The 22,431-nt window shown below is 37.3% G+C and overlaps 1 protein-coding gene across 2 annotated transcripts in view; it reads left to right on the forward strand.

Moving 5' to 3' along the window:
* Positions 1-22,431, forward strand: part of LOC137403917 (MAP7 domain-containing protein 1-like) — an 89,597-nt gene that overhangs the window by 5,715 nt on the left and 61,451 nt on the right. Inside the window, exons 2-4 of one of the 2 annotated variants that reach the window (XM_068090034.1) lie at positions 1,176-1,334; positions 8,452-8,610; positions 10,752-10,859. In XM_068090034.1, coding sequence (XP_067946135.1) covers positions 1,176-1,334; positions 8,452-8,610; positions 10,752-10,859 — 426 coding nt within the window. The remainder of the gene's footprint in view (positions 1-1,175; positions 1,335-8,451; positions 8,611-10,751; positions 10,860-22,431) is intronic. The other variant, XM_068090035.1, reaches the window with a different exon arrangement.

Consider the following 22,431-nt stretch of genomic DNA (forward strand, 5'->3'; position numbering starts at 1 on the left):
AAGTTTGCAGCTGCCAAACTTTTCGGATGGTTCGCTGAGTATCCTCGACAGCCTTTTCAGTGTGCGCCGCTTCGTCACTGATGAGTGGCCATCGTGGATTGCTGAGTCTATATTTTTTTTCATGACAGTTGCTGCAAGACTGGTATTTCATCGTTTTCGTGATCGCATTTAAAATGAGAACCTAACACCGACTATTCGCTAATGTAAACGTATTGTTATTACATTGTTATTGTGTCAACATTATTATTACAGACGATCATTAAAATATTATGGGATTAAAAGCGACATAGGGCAATCTAGTGTGAACCAGGCTTTAGCTCACTGCGAGGAGGGGCTATATGTCTTTCCACAAACACTGTGATTTTAACTAGACATGTCCAAGTTCAGTAGCAAGGGAATCGCAACCACTGGAGACATGTCTGAGTCCAGTGGGAAGGGACCTTGACCACTGGAGACATGCCTGAGTCCAGTGGTAAGGGAACCTCGACCACTGGAGACATGCCGGAGTCTAGTGGTATGGGAACCTCGACCACTGGAGAAATACCTGATTCTAGTAGAAAGGGAACCTCAACCGCTGGAGACATGTCCAAGTCCAGTGGTAAAGGAACCTTGACTACTGGAGATATGTCCGAGTCCAGTGGCAAGAGAACCTCAACGACTGGAGACATGCCTCAGTCTGGTGGTAAGGGAACCTCGACCACTGGAGACATGTCTGAGTCTAGTAGTAAGGGAACCTCAACCACTGGAGACATGTCTGAGTCCAGTGGCAAGGGAACCTCAACAACTGGAGACATGCCCATTTGCAGAGAGCAATGTAAGGTTTGATGCCAGTCTTGTCATCGTCAGTCACCTTTTTTGGGGATTGAACCCCAACCTGTTGTTTGTAGGTCAGGTGATCTTATAACTATTATCAGTTTCTCTGATTTGTAACAAAATTTAGGCTTGACCAACATGCTGAACTTATCAGAAAGTTTAGCAAATCCACGCAAACAATTGTTATTTTAAAGTATATTTGACATACATTGATATACATGTTTACAAAGACACGGATCATTTTTCGGTAGCCACCTCCGAATGACCTTGATAGTCTTCTCAAGATCAGGGCAAGATAAAGTCGAAAGACATAATTTGCAATTGTTTGTATAATGTTTGATTTGATCATTTTTATCCTCCAGAACTGAGTCCGGAACCTGTTAGTTCTGCTGCTGACAGCGTGAGAGTCGAATTACACACAGATGGTGTTATGGCTCAGTTACACGAATCTATTTCTAGTCCAAAAGAAAGCTCAGTGGTTGAACAATCACTCGCAGAAAATGTAGATATAAAACGAGGAGGTGAGAATGAAAGACTAACTTCCTTTCATCGGAGTTTAAGATGTCAACATCTGTTGGGTCAATGATGACTAATTTATATACATATACATCAGTATATTCATTTAAGGACACGGTGTGGACTACAGATATCATAGTGCAGGCTACCGATATCATATTGTGGACTTCAGATATCATAGTGTGGACTTCAGATATCATAGTGTCGACTTCAGATATCATAGTGTCGACTTCAGATATCATAGTGTCGACTTCAGCTATCATAGTGTCGACTTCAGCTATCATAGTGTAGACTACAGATATCATAGTGTAGACTACAGATATCATAGTGTAGACTACAGATATCATACTATGGACTACAGTTATCAAAGTGTGTACTACGGATATCATAGTGTGGACTACGGATATCATAGTGTGGACTACAGATATCATAGTGTGGACTACGGATATCATAGTGTGGACTACAGATATCATAGTGTGGACTATGGATATCATAGTGTGGACTACAGATATCATAGTGTGGACTACAGATATCATAGTGTGGACTACAGATATCATAGTGTGGACTACAGCGTGTCAGTTTTCTCGTATAGTTTCTCAAATTTTCTCATTAAAGTCTGATTTGGTTGATCAGAGACATTAGAGTCGTAAACAAAACAACGTCAATTAGCTACAGTTCAATAAGCTGAAATTGTTATTCCTGTCAAGATGTACTCGGAGACAGCTTCTCAAACAGTCAGGGGAGGTTCTATGTAGCCTAGTTTTTGAATTTCGAGAATTTCAATGCATTAATGACACATTCACTCTGCCTGCTTAGTGATTGCCAGCCCATGTTACATGTGATTATCGACAACCTGTTCATATAGAGCTACATATAATAGCTCATCTACTTTTGTTATATATTTTGCTGTTTAAATTTGATCATATTGCAGGAATGGTTCAGATTGTCACTTTTTTAATGATCTTAAATTGAATTCTTTATATGATACTAATTATGATTACCATACTTTTCGGACTATAAGCCGCACCCCTATATAAGCCGCATCTGCTTTATTTTCCAAAAAACCATAATAAAACAATACATAGGTCGCACCTTTGTATAGGCCGCAGAACTCAGGGCGGTGCTTTTTAACATGGCAGCAACTTTCCTGTTTAAAATGGAACAGTTCCTAATGGCACAGTTTCGTAATAATTGATGCTTTCCATCCTAGTCCCTAACGGAACAGTACCGTTAGGCATCTTAATCTGAGTATTTTAATAGTTCCACTCTTCAAAGATCATTTTATCAGTTTCATTTACCATCCGTGAATTTGCGGTGGTTGTTTCATTGGACAACTGCTAACAGGATTCAATGCTGATTGGCTATAATGGCAGGGTATTGTTGTCAGTAATTCTTTCAAACCTTCTTAACAGACGTTTACTGCTTTTTACTTTGTAAATCTTTTTGGTGAGCATGTTTCAGGCTATCTCAAGGTTATCTCAAGGTACAGTCATACCTCGACAGCTCGGTCATCCTCAATGAATCAGGTTAAAAAAAGCTTTAATAACGTCAGCTAAACATTTATAGTAAACGCAAGGCAAAAGGCACCAAACCGGAAACAAATAATAAAAAATTTAGAACAATGCCAAAATTAAGTTTCGTAAAAGACTAAAACTTATTTTAAAGTTTGTGTTTAGTAAACGTAAATTCATTTAAGTTGAATTCAATGTTTATGTTATGTTACATAGCGTCACAAAAGTCTAGTGTACCGAATGCGTTGCTGTCAAGTCTCTCTCACAACGCCATTAGCCACGATGCCTGTCCCAAAGGTGGGAATTTCATACAATACTGTACATGGTAAGATTGCATTTTAATGCAAATCGTAACCACTAAATAGGTAATTTTTTCGCTTTGTGAGCGTTGGTACTGAATTACAACAATTAAAAACATGACTTCCTTCGCAGTATCCTGTATTTAGGTGTGTTTTCATAGTATGGGAACGGATTAATTTCTATTTATTATCTTACGTCGCTTTATCTAGATATAAGATATCTTATATCTAGAACATCGCATTAGGATGCGAACACTTTGACATACAAGCTTTGTTTCAAAACTCATTCAACTCTGTCAAGGTATGTCTGTATGCTTTTATGCAAAAAATTTTAATAAAAGGGCTCAATGCATAGACTCAATAGTCACAAATATTCCAGAGATGTTAGTCATAAACGCAGACAACATACCTCAAAGCTAGTATCAGCGCTCAAAATGTTGAGGCTATATCTAGTCAGAATATTTAAAATCATTGAACAAAGTATTACTGTAAGCTTAGCTAAAAGTTTAGTCAGCGTCAGCATATAGACCACTACTATGACACCAGCATATAGACCACTGCTATGACAGCAGCATATAGACCACTACTATGACAGCAGCATATAGACCGCTGTTATGAGAGCATATAGACCACTGCTATGACAGCATATAGTCCACTGCAGCTATGACGGCATATAGACCACTGTTATGACAGCATATAGACCACTGCTATGACAGCATATAGACCTCTGCTATGACAGCATATAGACCACTGCTATGACAGCATATAGTCCACTGCAATGACAGCATATAGACCACTGCTATGATAGCATATAAACAGCTATTACAGCAGCATATAGACTACTGTTGCTACTAGCTACTATCTGCCATTTGAAAAGATAAGGAGTGAGTTTGCTAGTAGATGGGAATGCATAGGTAAGAGCTAGTAGTTTTACTAGCTGTGAGGGGTAATTATGTCTTGTATGTTAACCTATTAATCCCTGTTGGTATGAACTTTGGCTCATTGTATAAACATTGTGGGTTTCTATCAGCAACGCTGCTTTGAGCACTCAGACTCTAGGTCAATTTTTACAATCTGTGTTGAGGCCGACTCTGACGTTAGCAGTCTGCTGTTTAGTACAACTAGTAGTACAGGGGCTCGGTTAATTCCATACCGTGTAAGGTCTATTCTTGAAAGGATTTATTGTGACAGGGAGGCTGTGCCGTATGGCAATTGAATCAAATCTTCAAGTTTGGTTATCTCAACCAAGGCAGCTATATAGGTCAGCTAGGTCAGAACTTGTTTCATGGTTGATTTGCTGTGTTCTTACTCACAATTAGTTTCGCTGTTTGTAAAAAACAAAATTTAATACATTAGCAACTCTACTTAGAAATTAATTTGTTCCCGAATCCCTTTCGTAAGCAGAAAAAATTCGTAAGTATACACAGATTTTACCCTAAATAGTACCATGCCCCCACAAAACTAAAGCAATATTTGTATAAATCATAAATAATGGTAGCAACCCGTAACAATAATACATGTTAGAATAAATAAAGACTGTAAACAGACAAGAAATAAAAACTACTGCGATATGTTTGTTTACCTTGGTTGACTTATCTTTAGCTGACTCAGAGCCGTATAGTTTCAGAGTCCCGTGACCAAAAACCGGAAACAAAAACGCTTGATTCCAAACAAACCCGATCGGCATACTGATCTCTAATGGAATATTCTTACCTCGCTCTCAACATCTCACTCTTGCATTTACTTTACTTTATTACAAAAAATCGTTTGTAGTTTCTTGTAGGGAATTTTGTCGTTTTTCAAATGGTGTACAATGCAACAATCAGTTTTAGAGCGACGGCCAATGGGAGTAATTTTTGTTGGTTAGTGTTGCGGCCTCTCCATTATAACATATATAAAACAATAGTGGGCGCGGCTTGTTTGTTTGGAGCCGTGCGAGCTCCGATATAGGCATCCATTTGCAGCGAAACTCTGTGAAGTTATACAGCTCTCTACTGTCAGAGTCATATAGCTTTACAAAGTCTCACGACCAAAACCGGAAATAAAAACGTCCGATTCCAAACAAACCCGATCGACATACTGATCTCTAATGGAATATTCATACCTCGCTCTCAATACCGCTCTTTTTTGCATTTACTTTACGTTTTACAAAACATTATTAGTAGATTTTTGTAGGAAATTTTGTTTTCTTTCAAATGGTTCATGATACAACTATCAATTTTAAAGCATCTGCCAATGGAAGTAGTTTTTGTTGATTAATGTTGCAGCCTTTCCATTATAACTTATATAAAAATAGTAGGCGTGGCCTGTTTGTTTGAAATCGAGCGAGCTCCCGTATACGCTTCTGTTGGTCGCGGGACTCTGTGAAACTATACGGCTCTGAGCTGACTAGGATAGGTGTTCGCTAAATTATGCTAGCAACCCAAACTGAGTGAGACGCGGTGTATGTACCTACAGGAAACAAGCAGGCCACTGGGATGGCATGCAGTTGCTTCAGTCGGCCTATGGCGGAGTATCTCAGCCACGCCACTTTCAAATCGAACTGCCCATCCGACTAAACGGCTAGCAGCGTGTTTTGCATTTAGAAACACCTTACATTATTTGCAGCAGTATTTCTACAAGAAGTTTAGTAGCTTGGAAATTTCATGAGGGAAGGCTCTGCTGTATTAGATAGGCTTGTAATATGTTGTCCAATCCAATGAGCTTTAGCTGCATATGGTCAAACATATTTGAGTCTGACCAAAAGCATTTGTACTCAGCCATCTTTGGATGCTTTTAACAACTGAAGCTCTGATGCCAGAATTGTTGGTTGTTCTGAGGCCAGCACTTAACTACCGTACTTTTTGAACTGCTAGCCGCTAATTTTTTCTGATGCTTTGAGCCATGCGGCTTATATAAGAATACGGCTATTCTGTGGTTTTTTCTTTCACCGCTAGGGCACCTTAACCGGATTTTCCGGTGAGTACGCCTCTAGCGGTGAAAGAAAAAAAAATGAAACAATGCCTAACGGCACTGGGTTAACAAGTGTCGGTTAATACAGAACAGTACCTAATGGCACTGTTCCGCTTTAACCAGCAAAGTTGCTGCCGTATTAAAAATCACTGTCCAGAGTTCTGTGGCCTATACAAAGGTGCGTCCTAGGTATTGTTTTGTTATAGTTTTTTGGAATTAAAGCAGATTTATGCGGCTTATATAGGGGTGCGGTTAATAGTCCAAAAAGTATGGTACCCACATCAGCCAGTTTTAAAAAGTAGTTTTCCTAATGCACCGAACTCACATGCTTTTGTAGTCTTTCATTTGGTTAAACAGGAAACTGAAAAGTTAAATAAGACTGTCTGCTGTACTACTTTTCAGAGCTTTTAGGAGTTATGTCTAATGAATTATGAAATTGCACTCACACTTTTGTCCTGTCCTAAAAGATGTACAATGTTTATGTTTGCTTCTTCATGATTCTTTTACCTTCACTCGTCGTTCTTTTGTACGAGTATTTAGGAGGTATAACTCAGGTCAGAGCATATCTAGATTTGATAACTTTTCAATTTGTGGAAATGCCATAGGGGTTCACAACACACACCTACACTGAGGATATTTTACTGTGTTTGCTAAACAAAACACACTAAATAATGTATTGTGGGATAATAAACTTGACTAGTATCATCAAAAGAGGTTTCTTTGATACAGCATTTACAAATAGTTGATTGTTTCTTGTTGCCTATTGGGCTTCACGTAATTCGACGTTTTCTCTTCACATTGTCCTGTGCTCAGACAAGCATACAACAAAGGTCTAACTGGGGGGGTTGGCTTCTACAGCAATAGGAAATCATGAAGTTCCTTTAAAGAATAGAGAAAGCATAATATTTTTATGCTTTATTATTTATCTTGAGGTGTTGACTGATGTTCTAAAAAAAGAATCAAGGAGATTGACCAACCAGAAGCTGAGATATAGCCAGCCAAACACAGGTCTACCAAAAAACATACGTGTTTTGGTAATCATCAATATATGACGTATGAAATCGACTTGTGTGCCATTGGTCAATTAAGCCAACTAATGCACTCTCCTGTAACAATCACGGCGTTTTAATTGGTTTAATCCTTGGAAGTATAGAACAATCAAATTGGGCCTAACAATCATTGCTCTGAGAATTCCGAACCAGTCCCTCTGACGTGTAGATTAGTTTTAGAATAAAATAATTACTTGCATCTATTATTTCGCAACATTCTGTTATCACTTTCTACAAATTATATTAGTTACATCATTTATTCTATACGCAGTTATATTATTATTTTGTATAATATGCATTATGATTATTATATTAATAATAAAAAATAATCATATTTAAGATAATAGATCAATAGAAAAATCAAATCAAAAGTTATCTTTTTCTTTTCTTACAGCAAGAGCAGCACGGTCAAGTTATTCTTTTTAAGATTATGGCTGTAGTGAACTTACAGTCTGTTAATAGTGACGATAATCATGAAAATCAACTAAATGCTGCAGTAGATACACAATAGAAAAATGATGAATGAACAAAAATTCACATTCTCATTTCTTATTCTAAACGAACTGCAATCGCGGATGTCGCATATAGACTATACACGCGCCGTTCGTTGAACAGAGGATCTTCGGAGCATATCCGTGGAGATCGAGTTAAAATTTGAAGCACAATAGTCAAAATCTGCTCTTCTGTTTTGAAAAATCACGGCGAGGGGTTGTGGGCAAATGCCTTTACCACACAATGTTTGCTTGATTTTCCTGAGAAACCAGAGCTAGTCTGTAAATTATTTACTATCGCGAGAAGCGTTTTACATCTCGTAGCCAAAACAATCATTATACGTAACGGCGGTAAGGGTGCACAACTCCGGCACATGAACATTAAGTCGATTTCATATGTCACAGTTTTCGGGATTTTCGAAGGGTTTTCCTCTGATTCTTTATTAGGTAGACCTGTGTTTGGCTGGCTATATCTCAGCTTCTAGTTGGTCAATCTCCTTGATTCTTTTTTTAGAACATCAGTCAACACCTCAAGATAACTAATAAAGCATAATAATATTATGCTTTCTCTCTTCTTTAAATACAACCACTAACCACTAATTGTTCTTGCTTCTATTTGTCGGAACTCTTTTAGTATGGAAAATCTTATACTGTGTTGAGACTGTTCTTAAATTGTTTGCGTTGTCTCCCCTTTTTCATCCTCGATCCACTTCCTTATTGCTGCCACATGCTGGTGTCGGTCATGGCTAAAGCATGAAGTCCTCAGAGATAAGACAGTTTATGTATGCTCGATCTAGCTTATCCTATTGGCTGTTTTCAGAACATCCTGTGAGTGCCGAGGGAGATACCGGCCTTCTCCCACAAGGTTCTTCAGAGACCGGCTCGAGGTCAACTGCCCGCAGTGCGGTTAGTAAACAGTCTAGTTCAGCCGACACAAAGACAGGAGAATCCAATGGCAAACCATCCACCTCAAGATCAGGTGAGAAGAGGTGTTATTGATTTCTGTTATACACTGTTTTATCGTATCTCATCAAACCGCTGCTCAAGTTAATGTTGCAGCATGAACTGAACTTGATTTCACTAGTGGAATATTGTCTACTATCAACTGCCCTGACCTGCACACAGAATTTTAGTTACAGTTGGTTTATCACGTCTTCTAACTACGTGGTTAGAACAAGAAACCTACTGGACCTCGTGAGTATGGATTAGGTCGTCCCTCGCTTAAAGCTGCTTCACACTGTTTCGCCATATGTTGGAGTTGTCCTCTCATCTATTATTTGCCGACTATATACACCGTAAACCGACGGCATCGCCGTGACAAAGTCGAGAAATATTGCAGCTGTCAAATTTTCCCAATATTTCATAGAGTATCCCTAACAGTCTGTGAAATGCGCAATGCTTCAGCAATGGTGATTGGCTGTTCTGGACTGCTTGCTCTGTAGTTTCTTTCATGATGGTTGCTGCAACACTAGTTTTTAATCCTTTTGCGACAGCATTGTATAAGGAAATGTTATGCCGCGGCCCATTCGTTGATATAAATGCAAAAGAATTTGGGATAGTGTGTAATTTGTTATTACCGACGATCAGCGATGCATTGTCGGATTAACACCGACATACAGCAGATTATAGTTTAGATATGTGCAGTGATTGAGGGTAGATGTTGACCTATACTCACCTATATATGTTCATATCACTGATGGTGGTCTAATTATTCATATCACTTATTGTATTTCACATGGTGATCTAATTATTCATATCACTTATTGTATTTCACATGGTGGTCTAATTATTCATATCACTCATTGTATTTCACATGGTGGTCTAATTATTCATATCACTTATTGTATTTCACATGGTGGTCTAATTATTCATATCACTTATTGTATTTCACATGGTGGTCTAATTATTCATATCACTGATTGTTTTTCACATGGTGGTCTAATTATTCATATCACTTATTGTATTTCACATGGTGGTCTAATTATTCATATCACTTATTGTATTTCACATGGTGGTCTAATTATTCATATCACTGATTGTATTTCACATGGTGGTCTAATTATTCATATCACTTATTGTATTTCACATGGTGGTCTAATTATTCATATCACTTATTGTATTTCACATGGTGGTCTAATTATTCATATCACTTATTGTATTTCACATGGTGGTCTAATTATTCATATCACTTATTGTATTTCACATGGTGGTCTAATTATTCATATCACTTATTGTATTTCACATGGTGGTCTAATTATTCATATCACTTATTGTATTTTACATGGTGGTCTAATTATTCATATCACTGATTGTATTTCACATGGTGGTCTAATTATTCATATCACTGATTGTTTTTCACATGGTGGTCTAATTATTCATATCACTGATTGTATTTCACATGGTGGTGTAACTATTCATATCATTTATTGTTTGAGACAGCGACTTTAGTACTACTGAGTGGTTAGTATTGAGGATCCAATATATGACAGTGTCTGGCTCTAGGAAGCATACCATAAGGAGCATTAATTGTATACAGTTCACTGGAGCTTGTATGGCTGCATGGCCCAAATTTCCACCTATACGCGCATAACTAGGTTTCTACAGTAGACTGGTAAGTGAAGAGCGAAAATCTTGAAAACCTGCTCTTCTCAAATGGCAGCTCCAAGGTAAAAAAAAAAAAAAATAAAGTAATCATGGTCATCATTAGTTGGAAATTAGGAGTTGTCACATTCTGATGGTGTTGCATTTCTGGGTGGACAACTCCGTGTTCAGTATCTCTGATATATTACATTTCCACAGAAATGTAATATGGCTGATTGAAGAGAATGACTGAATGGAATGATTGAATGAATGATTGAAGAGTCCAATGCTAAAACCGCTGAATTACATTTTTATCGAAAGAGTTTTATAAAATGTAACACTTTTATCACAGATCATTTAATTAACAGGCCAACTTCATTTTTAGAACAGTTTCTCATGGTAGAAACCCTTGGTAGATTTGCTACAATGTGCATGAACTCTTGGTAGACTTGCTACAATGTGCATGAACATTTGGTAGACTTGCTACAATGTGCATGAACTCGATGTGCTTTCTTTTATATTCTTATCCTGACAATTTAGACTCATTGAGTCGAAAAGAGCGGGAAGAAAAAGTGAGGGAGACTCGAGAGAGGATGGAGAAAGAGAAAGAGAAAAAACTGCAAGAGTTGCTGGAAGCTCAAAAAACAGGTAAGAGATTGTATATACAGGAGTTGTCAGACCTTGTTTATATGTCTACTTTTCGCTAGTAGTCGTTTGTTTCAGCTATTGTTAATCATCAAAACAACCGCCATTTCTAAGTATGCATGTGCATTAAACCCATTATAAAGCGCTGTACTTGCCGGGCATAAGTCTAGTAGATATATATCTACTATATACACATATATATCTACTATATATCTACTATCTATATATACTATATATACCTACTAGATCTATGCCCGGCGTTGCTAATATACATCGACATACTGTATATATAACTAGAAATTCCACTGTCATACGGCCCACGACCAAAGTAATAATGGAAAAAAGAAAGGGTACTGTTGGTTGTTGAAAAAGTAGTTCTCAGCAGGAATTGACAGAGTATAATGTAAATGAGACTATTTACAACAGTAAAATAAATATTAATTCAAGCTGTAGACCTAAACTACTGTACGTAATTTAAATAACAACAGCAATAATGAAATATGTTTATTATATCTCTGAAATGCAATATTAAAAGTAAAATATATTGTAATATACAGTTTAAAAGTTGGTTGTGTTGAATGTAGAACAGTTTTGACAGCGATATGTAACAGAAATAATTATTAATAAAATAAATATTTAACTATCTCAAACTTATGTTTTACAATAATAAAATAAATATTAATTCAAGCTGTAGACCTAACCTACTGTACGTAATTTAACTAACAACAACAATAAAGAAATATGTTTATTATATCTCTGAAATGCAATATTAAAAGTTAAACGGCAAGCTGATGTGTAATCTACAGTTTGAAAGTTGGTTGTGTTGTGAATGTAGAATGGTTTTGACAGCGATATGTAACAGAAAGCAAGCGTTGGCATTTACGCGTCTGGAAGTTTTATGCAAACAAGTGAAATAAAGAAATATTCTTGTCATAAAAGGGCGTTGTAGTAACGCCCTACCTTGTAGATAAGATGTAAAGAAATCTGGCTGATGTTCTAGATAAGTTGAAAAACTTTCGGTAATTGGACAAAAACATAGGCTGATAAACTGTGTACCACATTTTCGTACCTGTAAATCGGTCTATGCCTCAAACAGTACACAAACCTTCTTGGCAATTAAACAATGCCATAGACTGGGAAAAAGAGCACGTTTTTCTGGTGCTGAATTGCGCACTGCTAAATAGTTCTACTATCTGTCGCACAGCTTTATTGGCGTTTCGTAGGTCGATCCAAACTATTAATAAACCAAGCTGTTTAAGCGTTTTGTGGCGATTTTTGGCAGAATTAATCTGTCTATTTATGTATAATCCGATCAGATTGGTTAGTTTTAGGAATTTGCGGTAACCTTTCAAAGGCTTGGTAACATATTTAAATAGGTTTATATGCGTTTTGTATCATTATTATACTTAAACGACTTTACTGAAAAATAGTTAAATTTGTTGATAGGATTTCGTTGCAAGGATTTGGTGACGGCCGTTAACGGATAATTTTTCGGGAGTTGTGTGCACATTTGCATTTATCATAAATCTCCCAATCAATCGCTTCGCTCTTGTTTGGTCATGGGATTATATATACATACTAGCTGTACTACCGGGCGTTGCCCAGGTAATAAAAGTCTTTGCACAGAAAACTTTTTTTTTTAACATATAACAACAGTTACCATTCTAATTTTTCAAACTTCATATCATGAGAAAAGTGATTTGTGCAGGTCAAATAAATTAAGGACCAAAATAAAACAATTATAAAAGTGTTTAAATGTAAATGTGAAATAATTAACAAGTAATAGTCTGTAGTAATCAAGTCTGTTTTGCTATGATTGCAATAAAAGATGATTTGGTAATGATACAATTAATACGAACTGAGAAAAACAAAATAAAAATCCTGAATACAGTGGAACATCGGTTCTCGAACGCTTCGGTTCTCGAACGCTTCGGTTTTCGACCAAAAAAATTGAGATTTGTACCCCTTGTTCATCTCGGATTTCGAACATAAATTCAGTTTTCGACCAAACCGGAGCATTTGCATTAGAATTGAATGTTCAGAACAGCTCCGGAAACAGCTTGGAAACATTCGTTAACAAAGGGAGAAGCAAGTTACGCTTTATAAGTTCTTTACAAAAAGGAAGGAACCATCTAGGACGACATCCCTCTACCGAAGAGATTTGCTAGAGACTACTCCTCCTGTCGAATTACCCTAAATTGTTTTGGAGGAGGATTCTCCTTCAGAGATGTCAAGTAAACGTGCCATTGCTGTTTATATTTTCTTTTTCACACGATTTTTGATGTAACTGATTTGTTGTATTTTTCGCTGTTTCATTATCAATTTCCGCATTTTTTGGTTTTGTATCTTGACGTAGAATATGTTTGATGTTTTAAGAACATAACATACTGAATGTTTACTTTTTGTTTTCATCATCATTGATCGAAAATCTTTTATTAAAGATAAACACGATCTATATCTACCCTTTTATTTATAGTATGTAGTATACAGTACGGTTTATAGTGTAAAATGTTGAAAAAATACTTTACGAAGTTGTTATCTCGGCTTGGAATGGATTAAAATTTACATACATTAATTCTAATGGAAATAATTGTTTCGGATCTCGAACAACTCGGTTTTCGAAGAACTTTCTGGAACGGATTATGTTCGAGAACCAAGGTTCCACTCTATGTTGAATTAATAATAGCAATTCATGCATAGAAGTGTGTGTATAAAAAAGGTTACTGCTCCAGCAGAAGCTATCCATCAAAACTTTGAATATGATTATACTGAATACCTCTCGGTACTAGTAAAAATGAGATATTGGACTGTCTGATTGTCGAGGCTATTCCTACTCAAGATAATAAAATTGTCCGCGTGCAAAGCATTAGCCAGACAACTGTTTTAGCAATGAAAAAACGGAAATAGAAGTGCTAAGCATATTTAAAAATTACAAGTTAAAAAAATAGGTGATAGTAGCAAAAAGTTTTTAAACAACTTCAAAAAATAACGAATGCAAAAGGCAATATCAGTTAATATATATTATATATTAAACAACTAAGGAATGTATATATTCCTTAGTCAATCTTTGTATATGGTTGTAATGAAATACAAGAGCTACCACACCAGCCCAAACTTCTCACGAAGTTAACATTTCTAGCTATTTCTTGTCCTATAGTCACCTGATTGCATTTATTGCTTTCTGAAACACGTTTGAATTAACCAATCAACTATAAGCTTCAGTTGTGCCTGTCGACTCAATTTGACCATAACCAAAGCTGGTCTGTTGCAAGCTTTTAGGTTATGGTGGTTTCAGGTAGTTCTTACAGAAGCTTCCGATGCCGGAAGCTTTCGGCATCAGAAGCTTCCGGCCTCGGAAGCTTCCGGCATCGGAAGCTTCCGGCCTCGGAAGCTTCCGGCATCGGAAGCTTCCGGCATCGGAAGCTTCCGGCATCGGAAGATGGAGTTTTGCTGTTGTGTTGTCACTCCTTACTAGGGCTCGTTCCAAACCCATCAAAAACCTTTGGTTAGATATGACACATGGCCGACCTCAGTTGAGGAAAATTAGCTCCTTTACTGCTAATTGAAGTTCTCCTATGTTTACCCTTGGTTTTCCTATGGCAGCCTGCTCACTATGCATAACAACAATCATATCTTCTGTGCTTTATAAAGCTAGACGAACAGCCTGCAAGCCCAGAGCATGGTGTCTTAGGGAATAAGGAGCTTTGTTCTGTTTACAAGGCTGCCATAAAAAATGTTAATTGCAATGATATAACAGGCTTTCTGAAGGATGTAGACTAAGGTCATGCAGCATTAAGTCAGCATGAGCTCAGAGCCACAATCTCAATCTAAATACGTGTGAGCCAAGTCTATGTATGCAGATTAGTAGATCAATAATTTAGAAGAGATAGGATGCAATGGTAGACGCGTGCGAGATACTAGACAGGGGAATGACCAACTGCCTGCTATTAAACTTGCATCTATTGACACGGAGAAGAGAGAGGTTATGCCATAAAGGGGTTGCTATTCGCTCAGCAAGGTGTTCTACCAGTGATTTGTAATTTTGGCTCGCTAGCTACTGCCATGACTCGTCTAGTAGGTCCTAGTGTCTTCGAGAATGGACTGCCAACTTGTTGTCAGTGTTGGACTACTGGAGAGGAATGTGAGTGGAAATTTTCTGCTGATAACTAGATGAGTTTTAATTAGAACTAACAGCAAGCCTGGTTGTATGCTCAGGATTTATTTCATGTTGAATCAGATAGCCTGCAGGTAGGTGTTCAAAAGGCTGGCTATCAAAAAGCAAACAGAGTTTTAAAACCAAAACTTGGTGGAAGGCACGGGGCATATGCGTGTGAAGTATTGGATGAAATCGGGCAAAAGATGTGGAAACAGTGTTTATGTGGACTAACGGACAGACACACATACCATGACCAAGTGGCTTGGTCTATTCCAGTCTAGATGATTTGCTCCAATTAAATGTGAATGAACTAGCAAGAGTTTTCTTATAAACTTTTTTAGCCAAGAAAGGTTTAAACTGTAAAAACGGTTTTTCGACTCTGCCACTCTAGGAATGGGCAGGTAGTTCTTTACTGATGTTTGTACCAGTTACTAGTAAAATGGCTTCATATCTATATACAGTGAAACTCGGATAACTCGCCCTCGGATAGCTCGAACACATGGTTAACTCGAACGGATTTGTTTGGTCCGCTCCCACGCAATGATAAATTGCTTTAGATAACTCGACTCAACTCCGTTAACTCGAACAGTTTTTTGCCCAACGGCTACCGTTATCGCTTTAGAATATCACTTTATTCCAAGCCATAGAGATAAACATCAACTTTTAGTCATTCTTAGACGTCATTATTACCGCTATCGGCAAAATATTTTCGTTAACGAGTCTTCTAAAGGTTTGCAAAAATCAAATTTAACCAAACTTCCGCTTGGGGATAGCCCTTCGGAAAGCAAGGAGAAGCGGGTAACCTTCAGATAAATTTATAGAAAAATCGGCATCATTGATTTTTGTTAAAACGCTCAAAAGAAAAATGTCTTTTTTTACTGAGCGTTTCAACCGCGATCAAGTTTTACCTATTTTAATCTGAAAACATCCTGGCAGTCACATCACCTAAAACAAACAAACAAATCTCAAGTAATAGGAAAATATTTATACTTTCCGATAAAAATTGTTAAAACATATGAGAGTCCCCTTAACTTGAAACGAGCAATAAGTGCTTTTGATTTATATATAGTTTGTATATGTACTGATAAAAACATGCACTTGTGACAGTGTTCTCATAACTTGAATACTCTGATAACTCGAACACATCCTCTCGGGCCCGTGAAGGTCGAGTTATCCGAGTTTTACTGTACATATATATGACCAAGGAGGGAGATGAAATAGTTTGTGTCTGGATTTTAAAGTGCTATGGGTAGGTATGAGTTATGGGTTGATCATGAATGTTTTCCATTTTCTGCAACCCTATGTACTGTACTGATGAGTAGTGTGGGGTTACTTTAAACACGGTGTGGTGCTTCAGTGACAACACGGTGTTGTGCTACAGTGACAACACGGTGTGGTGCTACAGTGACAACACGGTTTGGTGCTACAGTGACAACACGGTGTGGTGCTACAGTGACAACACGGTGTGGTGCTACAGTGACAACACGGTGTGGTGCTACAGTGACAACACGGTGTGGTGCTACAGTGACAACACGGTTTGGTGCTACAGTGACAACACGGTGTGGTGCTACAGTGACAACACGGTGTGGTGCTACAGTGACAACACGGTGGGGTGCTACAGTGACAACACGGTGTGGTGCTACAGTGACAACACGGTGTGGTGCTACAGTGACAACACGGTGTGGTGCTACAGTGACAACACGGTGTGGCGCTACAGTGACAACACAGTGTGGCGATTCAGTGACAACACGGTGTGGTGCTACAGTGACAACACGGTGTGGTGCTACAGTGACAACACGACATGGGTAATCCGCAGGTTTGTTTCATCTGCAAGATGATAACGACAAAAATCCACACTTCAAGCGAGTTTAGTTACTTGCAAATTTTTACCGAATGTTCCATAATGGTGAAAGATGGAAACCACGCTTGCGGATGATGCGCAAGAAAATGCCGCACAAGCTATTCCATTTTAAACATGTCCACACAGTCATCAATTTTAAACATGTCCACACAGTCATTCGTATTGTGATTTGAGCCGCTGTCACCCCTGGTGTGGAATTACTTATCTTTTTAAAGCATCCACCCTAATTCACCAACATGCGAATGTCACATGCAAATGCTCAGTAACTCAACGTGCACACAACTCTCAATCCACATCTTCTGAGTCATGGAAACTCTCTGAGTCATGGAAACATGGTGATTGATGAAAACCATAGTTTTCTTGTTCCATTCCGTGCACATTAGTTTGGCTGAGCGGCCACTCCATTAGACCCATGTGCATATTTTGTCATAAGTACATCTATAGCTATCTTATGCGTGAATTCTTCAGTCACAGTGCTGCCTGGCAGCGGCATAGCGCCTGCTCTCAGCTGTCTCTCAGCTGCTGTAGAACTGACAGCTGCCCATTCATTAGTTCCAACCACATAATTCATTATTCCTTTTCTGAATCTGACTACGGAAGGGAGTGTTGTGGAAGTACTCTCATAGGCAGCGCTGACTACGGGAGGAAGTGCTGTGGAAGTACTCTCATAGGCAAAGCTGACTATGGGAGGAAGTGCTCTGGAAGTACTCTCATAGGCAGTGCTGACTACAGGAGGAGTGCTGTGGAAGTACTCTCATAGGCAGCACTGACTACGGGAGGAAGTGCTATGATACTCTCATAGGCAGCGCAGCAGGGCATCTCAACAACATTCATAACCACAAAAGGTAGCTGTGTTCATATCAGCCAGTTGCAGCACTCGAGTCTGTGTCTCTCAGGAAGTTGTGTTCACATACATGCATTGACGGCTGGCATGATTGTCTATTCATTTGTCACTCATTTGGATTACACAACATGACAACAGGTGTAGAGCAAAGTTGACATAAATAAAGGTCTTCACAATTAATTGTTTTTCAGAAATAATCATTTTTGCTCATACCAGAACTCAAATTTACATTGCAAAGATGGCGAGCATCCTCTTTTTTAAGAAGTATTATGGCCGATTTCTACATAAATATTATTCCTATAGAAGTACTCTTTTATGGTAGTGTTCTGCCTTTAAATGGTTGGTGTAATCAATGGAATATTCCCACGACCAAACAAGAGCGAAGCGATTGGTTGGGAGATTTATGATAAATGCACATGTGCACACAAATCCCGAAAATTATTCATCAACAATGAGACGAACCCTTGTATCAAAAATTCATCAACAAATTTAACCCTCGTTTTGTAGAGTCATTAAAGTATAATAACGATACAAAACACATTCAAACCTATTTAAATATGTTACCAAGTCTTTGTAAACCGTCGGCATTATCTTAAAACTTACCCATCTGATCGGATTATACACAAATAGACAGATTTATTTGGACAAAAATCGTTATTAAAGCTTGCTAAGCCTCGCTTTTATCAAAGTTAAAACCCGAAATTGAAACGCCGAACTACAGAGAATAGAATTATTAAGTCGTTCGCATTTCACGAAAAAAAACCGTGCAAATTTCACCAGTCTATAGCATTGTCAAATTGCCGAAGGATTCTGTAATTAACGTATGAGTACTGAAATCGTTTCATTTTTGCGGATTTCAAAGTAACTGACATTTTAGACACATTTGAGTACTTTGGTATTCTAACTGATGTCCAACGCAGTGTAAGTAAAGGAAATGACGATGATATTTTTTTCTAACGATTCTTATGAGATTACAACATTTAATTATAAGTTTGGATATTCTTCTTGATACTTCTTGATATTGTTAGCTATGACTTTTTGAAATGTAAACAAAATTGTGCATTGGTTTTATATTATTACTATATTGATAATATTGGTTATTCTAATAATATCAGTGCATTTTACTTCTAATATATGCCAATATTGCATTTCTCCTATTGCAGGGGGAAAGATATAAACATATAATCTTTTCCTTTCATTATTGCTGTTTGTTGTATATAATAACACCCACACCCAGTACATTACAGCTACCATTGCAGTTATCCTATTGCACTGCAGTGCTATTTGACTGCTAATATTGCATTTCTCAACCATCAGTACCCTTTCTTTTTTCCAATATCACTTTGGTCGTGGGCTGTATGACAGTGGAATTTCTAGTTATATATGGTAAAGAAAAAATTAAATTGCTAAAATATTGGTAACTTTTAGTACGTCAAGTTGTTATGATTGTTTTTACATTCATTTTAATTTTGCAGATACAATGTAACAACTCCCATTTACAGTTTACGACATGCATCCATTATGCCAGCGCTTCCCTATTCATTTTCATCGCCCCCCCCCCCCCCCCCTACCACATCATACATGTAAGATTTTTCTAATTGTATGATTCGACAAGCTGAATGCCCAGTGTTGCCCGGGTAATAATAAAGTCTTTAGACAAAAAATCTATTTTTAACTTATACAACATTTACCATTCTAACTTTTAAACTTCGTGAAAAAAATGAGAAGTGTTGTTTGTGCAGGTCAAATGAATTACAAGAAAAAATAAAACAATTAATGGTTTTCAAACTCTTTCAAACAACTGTAACTCTTCAATTTCATGAAGGAAGTATTTTGTTGAAATAAATAAGGAGGAAAAATAAAACTGTAAATGCTTTTAAATGTGAAATCATTAGCGAGTAATGGCTAAATAAAGTCTGTTTAGCTATGATTACAATGAAAATTATTTGGTATACAATTATATGGTTTTATTTCATTTCAGTTTTGTCATCATAAGGCGAAAATATGGTATTAAGTAGTATAGAAACCATAGTAATTATCTAATGCAAACACCCCTGGTAAAAATCATCAAAATCGTCTTTAATATTAAGTAACAAAACAATATGGTAACCTAGTAACTATAATTACCTACAATAACTGTAGTGTGTTTTGGGGTTATGATATGCAAGAAAATGTAACATTTCAATGTACTACGTGGTGAGTTCTTACCTTCGAGACAGACATGTAATATAAACGCTGAATATAACTTAAATGAATTTAGCTTAATAAACACTTACTTAAAGGAATTTTTAGTTTGTATTTTAGCAAACTTTAAACTTTCAACCAAAATTTTATCACTCATCTGTTTGCAAATCGGATTTTACCGTAACGGATAAAGCTTAACTATAGCATATCAAATATAAAAATCATATAAAAATAGCATATCAACATTTTTGTTATTTCTTCATAATCGGTACAACAATCGCTAAATTTTAATTTCGAGAGAAATTATTGTTGATATCGTATGGCGGAAAACAAATTCGCTCTAGTATTGTGAGACGAAAAAGCATCGAGTTTAGTGAAAAATTTGTTATAACAGGGGCATCCTAACTCGTGAACACAATGTATCAATTAATATGTCATTTAGCATGTGCAATCGAGGAAAGAGTATACGGTATATGACAAGAGTCACGAATTGTAATTTCTGTGTAGCTTTGTGGTTCGATGCGCTCAAATGAGTTCAGATGAGTTCAGATGAGTTCAAATGCTCAGATGAGTTCAAATAAAGCACGATGCGAGCTTTTCATTCCAAGATTTTATTAGCTATAGCTGGATAGACCGAATCACAGAAGCACAGTATAACAGATGACACAGAACACTCAAATATATATATCTCAAGGAAGGAATTTGCAAGATGATATATATATATATATCATCTTTAGTATATATATATATATATATATATATATATATATATATTAGACTAAAGATCAGCAAGCATTCCATGTAGCAGTGGTACATCATGTTGCTGCCACTCAGGCCATCCCAGTCTCTGGTGCCGATAGATTCTTAGAATTGTATTTTATTGCAAAAGACTTCATTCAACTCATTTCCTTTATAATCAGTAGGCTACGACTCATAGATCTTCTATTATATGTTTACAAAGTTGTCATATTTTGGTGCTGCCCTGCCATATAATAGTCATTGAAAAAATTTTGGAACTTTGATATAAATTTTTATACGAAGTCAGCCACAAGTGCATATATTAAAAATTTTGTCTTATCCGCTGAGCAACGCAATCATTCTGGCTTTTCCCGATTGGGACCCCGGCACCACCCCTCTCTTCCCATGTCTGTCTACCTTTTTATGTCATCTCGGCCAAGGCAACCTGCAGCAATAGATTATCAGCTTATGCGAGTATTATTAGCTGTAGGTTTTTGGTCGATGAACTCTGACACAAGGATGGCCTCCAATATAGACCAGCTTAGCAGTAGCAAGAATCAACATTCACTCGTGTCGTATGGAAGCTCTTCTCATTCATTACCGGAGCAGAATTAGATTACAGTCATTGGTCTCAGGGGAGTGGCCACAGAAAGGCTGCTGATTCAGGCTGATTCAGGCCTGTCACTTTATGGCTGCTCTCCTTAAATCAATGGGCGCTGAAAGGGCAGTTCTTCTTTAGCTAAAATGGGCTGTGGCTTGGCTGGCCCATCACTATGCTGCAAACCTGTATGCTATGGTTATAAACTTGCCAATTTATGTTGAACCACTGCTACACAGGCCCATGTTTGGCACTGATGTATGGGCATAATAAGACATATGATGTAGATGGAAATGATTGGCTGAGCCAAGCAAACGTTTAGCACAAGCCTTCAATAGCACTTACTCCAATACATTGGTGTATGTTCATAATGATGCTTTGCTCGCATCTCATTGGCTATGTTAGCATCAATCACACTTTGTTATGAAAACTTATCAAAAGTGATAGGACATCATTTCGATATTTTTACAACTGATAAAAATGGACAAAGACCATACAAGATGGCAATTTCTTAGAAGGCATGGCTTACATGGCGAATTTATAGCTAGATTTGCTATTATATATAAAATAGAGAGTGCTTTGTATAAAACATCACCAAGGTTACCACCTATCCCTAGTTGGTACTTGTGTAGCCAATAAGAGTTGGTCTTGTGACAATCAAAATACCCTAAGACACTTATATTTCTCTAGCATTTAGTTTCGTGAGTAGCATACAGAGAAATATTTCGCAGCAACTTAATTTCGCAGCTCTGATGAGTGTGAAAATATAGTGATATGAAAATAGATGCAGTGGAACAAACATAATGAGATTCCTCAGGTTCAGTTCAGCGATAAAGAAAATTTCAATTTGGACTAGTTTGTAATTGTGAACCGCAGATAGAATGGTGTGGGCAAGGTCGATAATGCAATTTGATCGCTTGCTGCCATTTGTTTTTTGGACTATCATTACTGGCCCGTATTTTTGGGCATTTTTCACAGCTAAGTACAGTCAAACTCGGATAACTCGCCATCGGATAAAATTTAACATTTCATCTCAAAAACAAGGTTAACTCGAACAGATTTGTTTGGTCAGTTCCAACGCAATGATAAATTGCTTCATATAACTCGATCTCAACATCATTTATCCGAAAAGTTATTTGCCCAACGGCCATGGACACGGTTTTTATCGCTGTAGAATATCACTTCATTCCAAGC

The sequence above is a fragment of the Watersipora subatra genome, chromosome 9 (genome assembly GCF_963576615.1).
Source record: "Watersipora subatra chromosome 9, tzWatSuba1.1, whole genome shotgun sequence".
NCBI lineage: Eukaryota > Metazoa > Bryozoa > Gymnolaemata > Cheilostomatida > Watersiporidae > Watersipora > Watersipora subatra.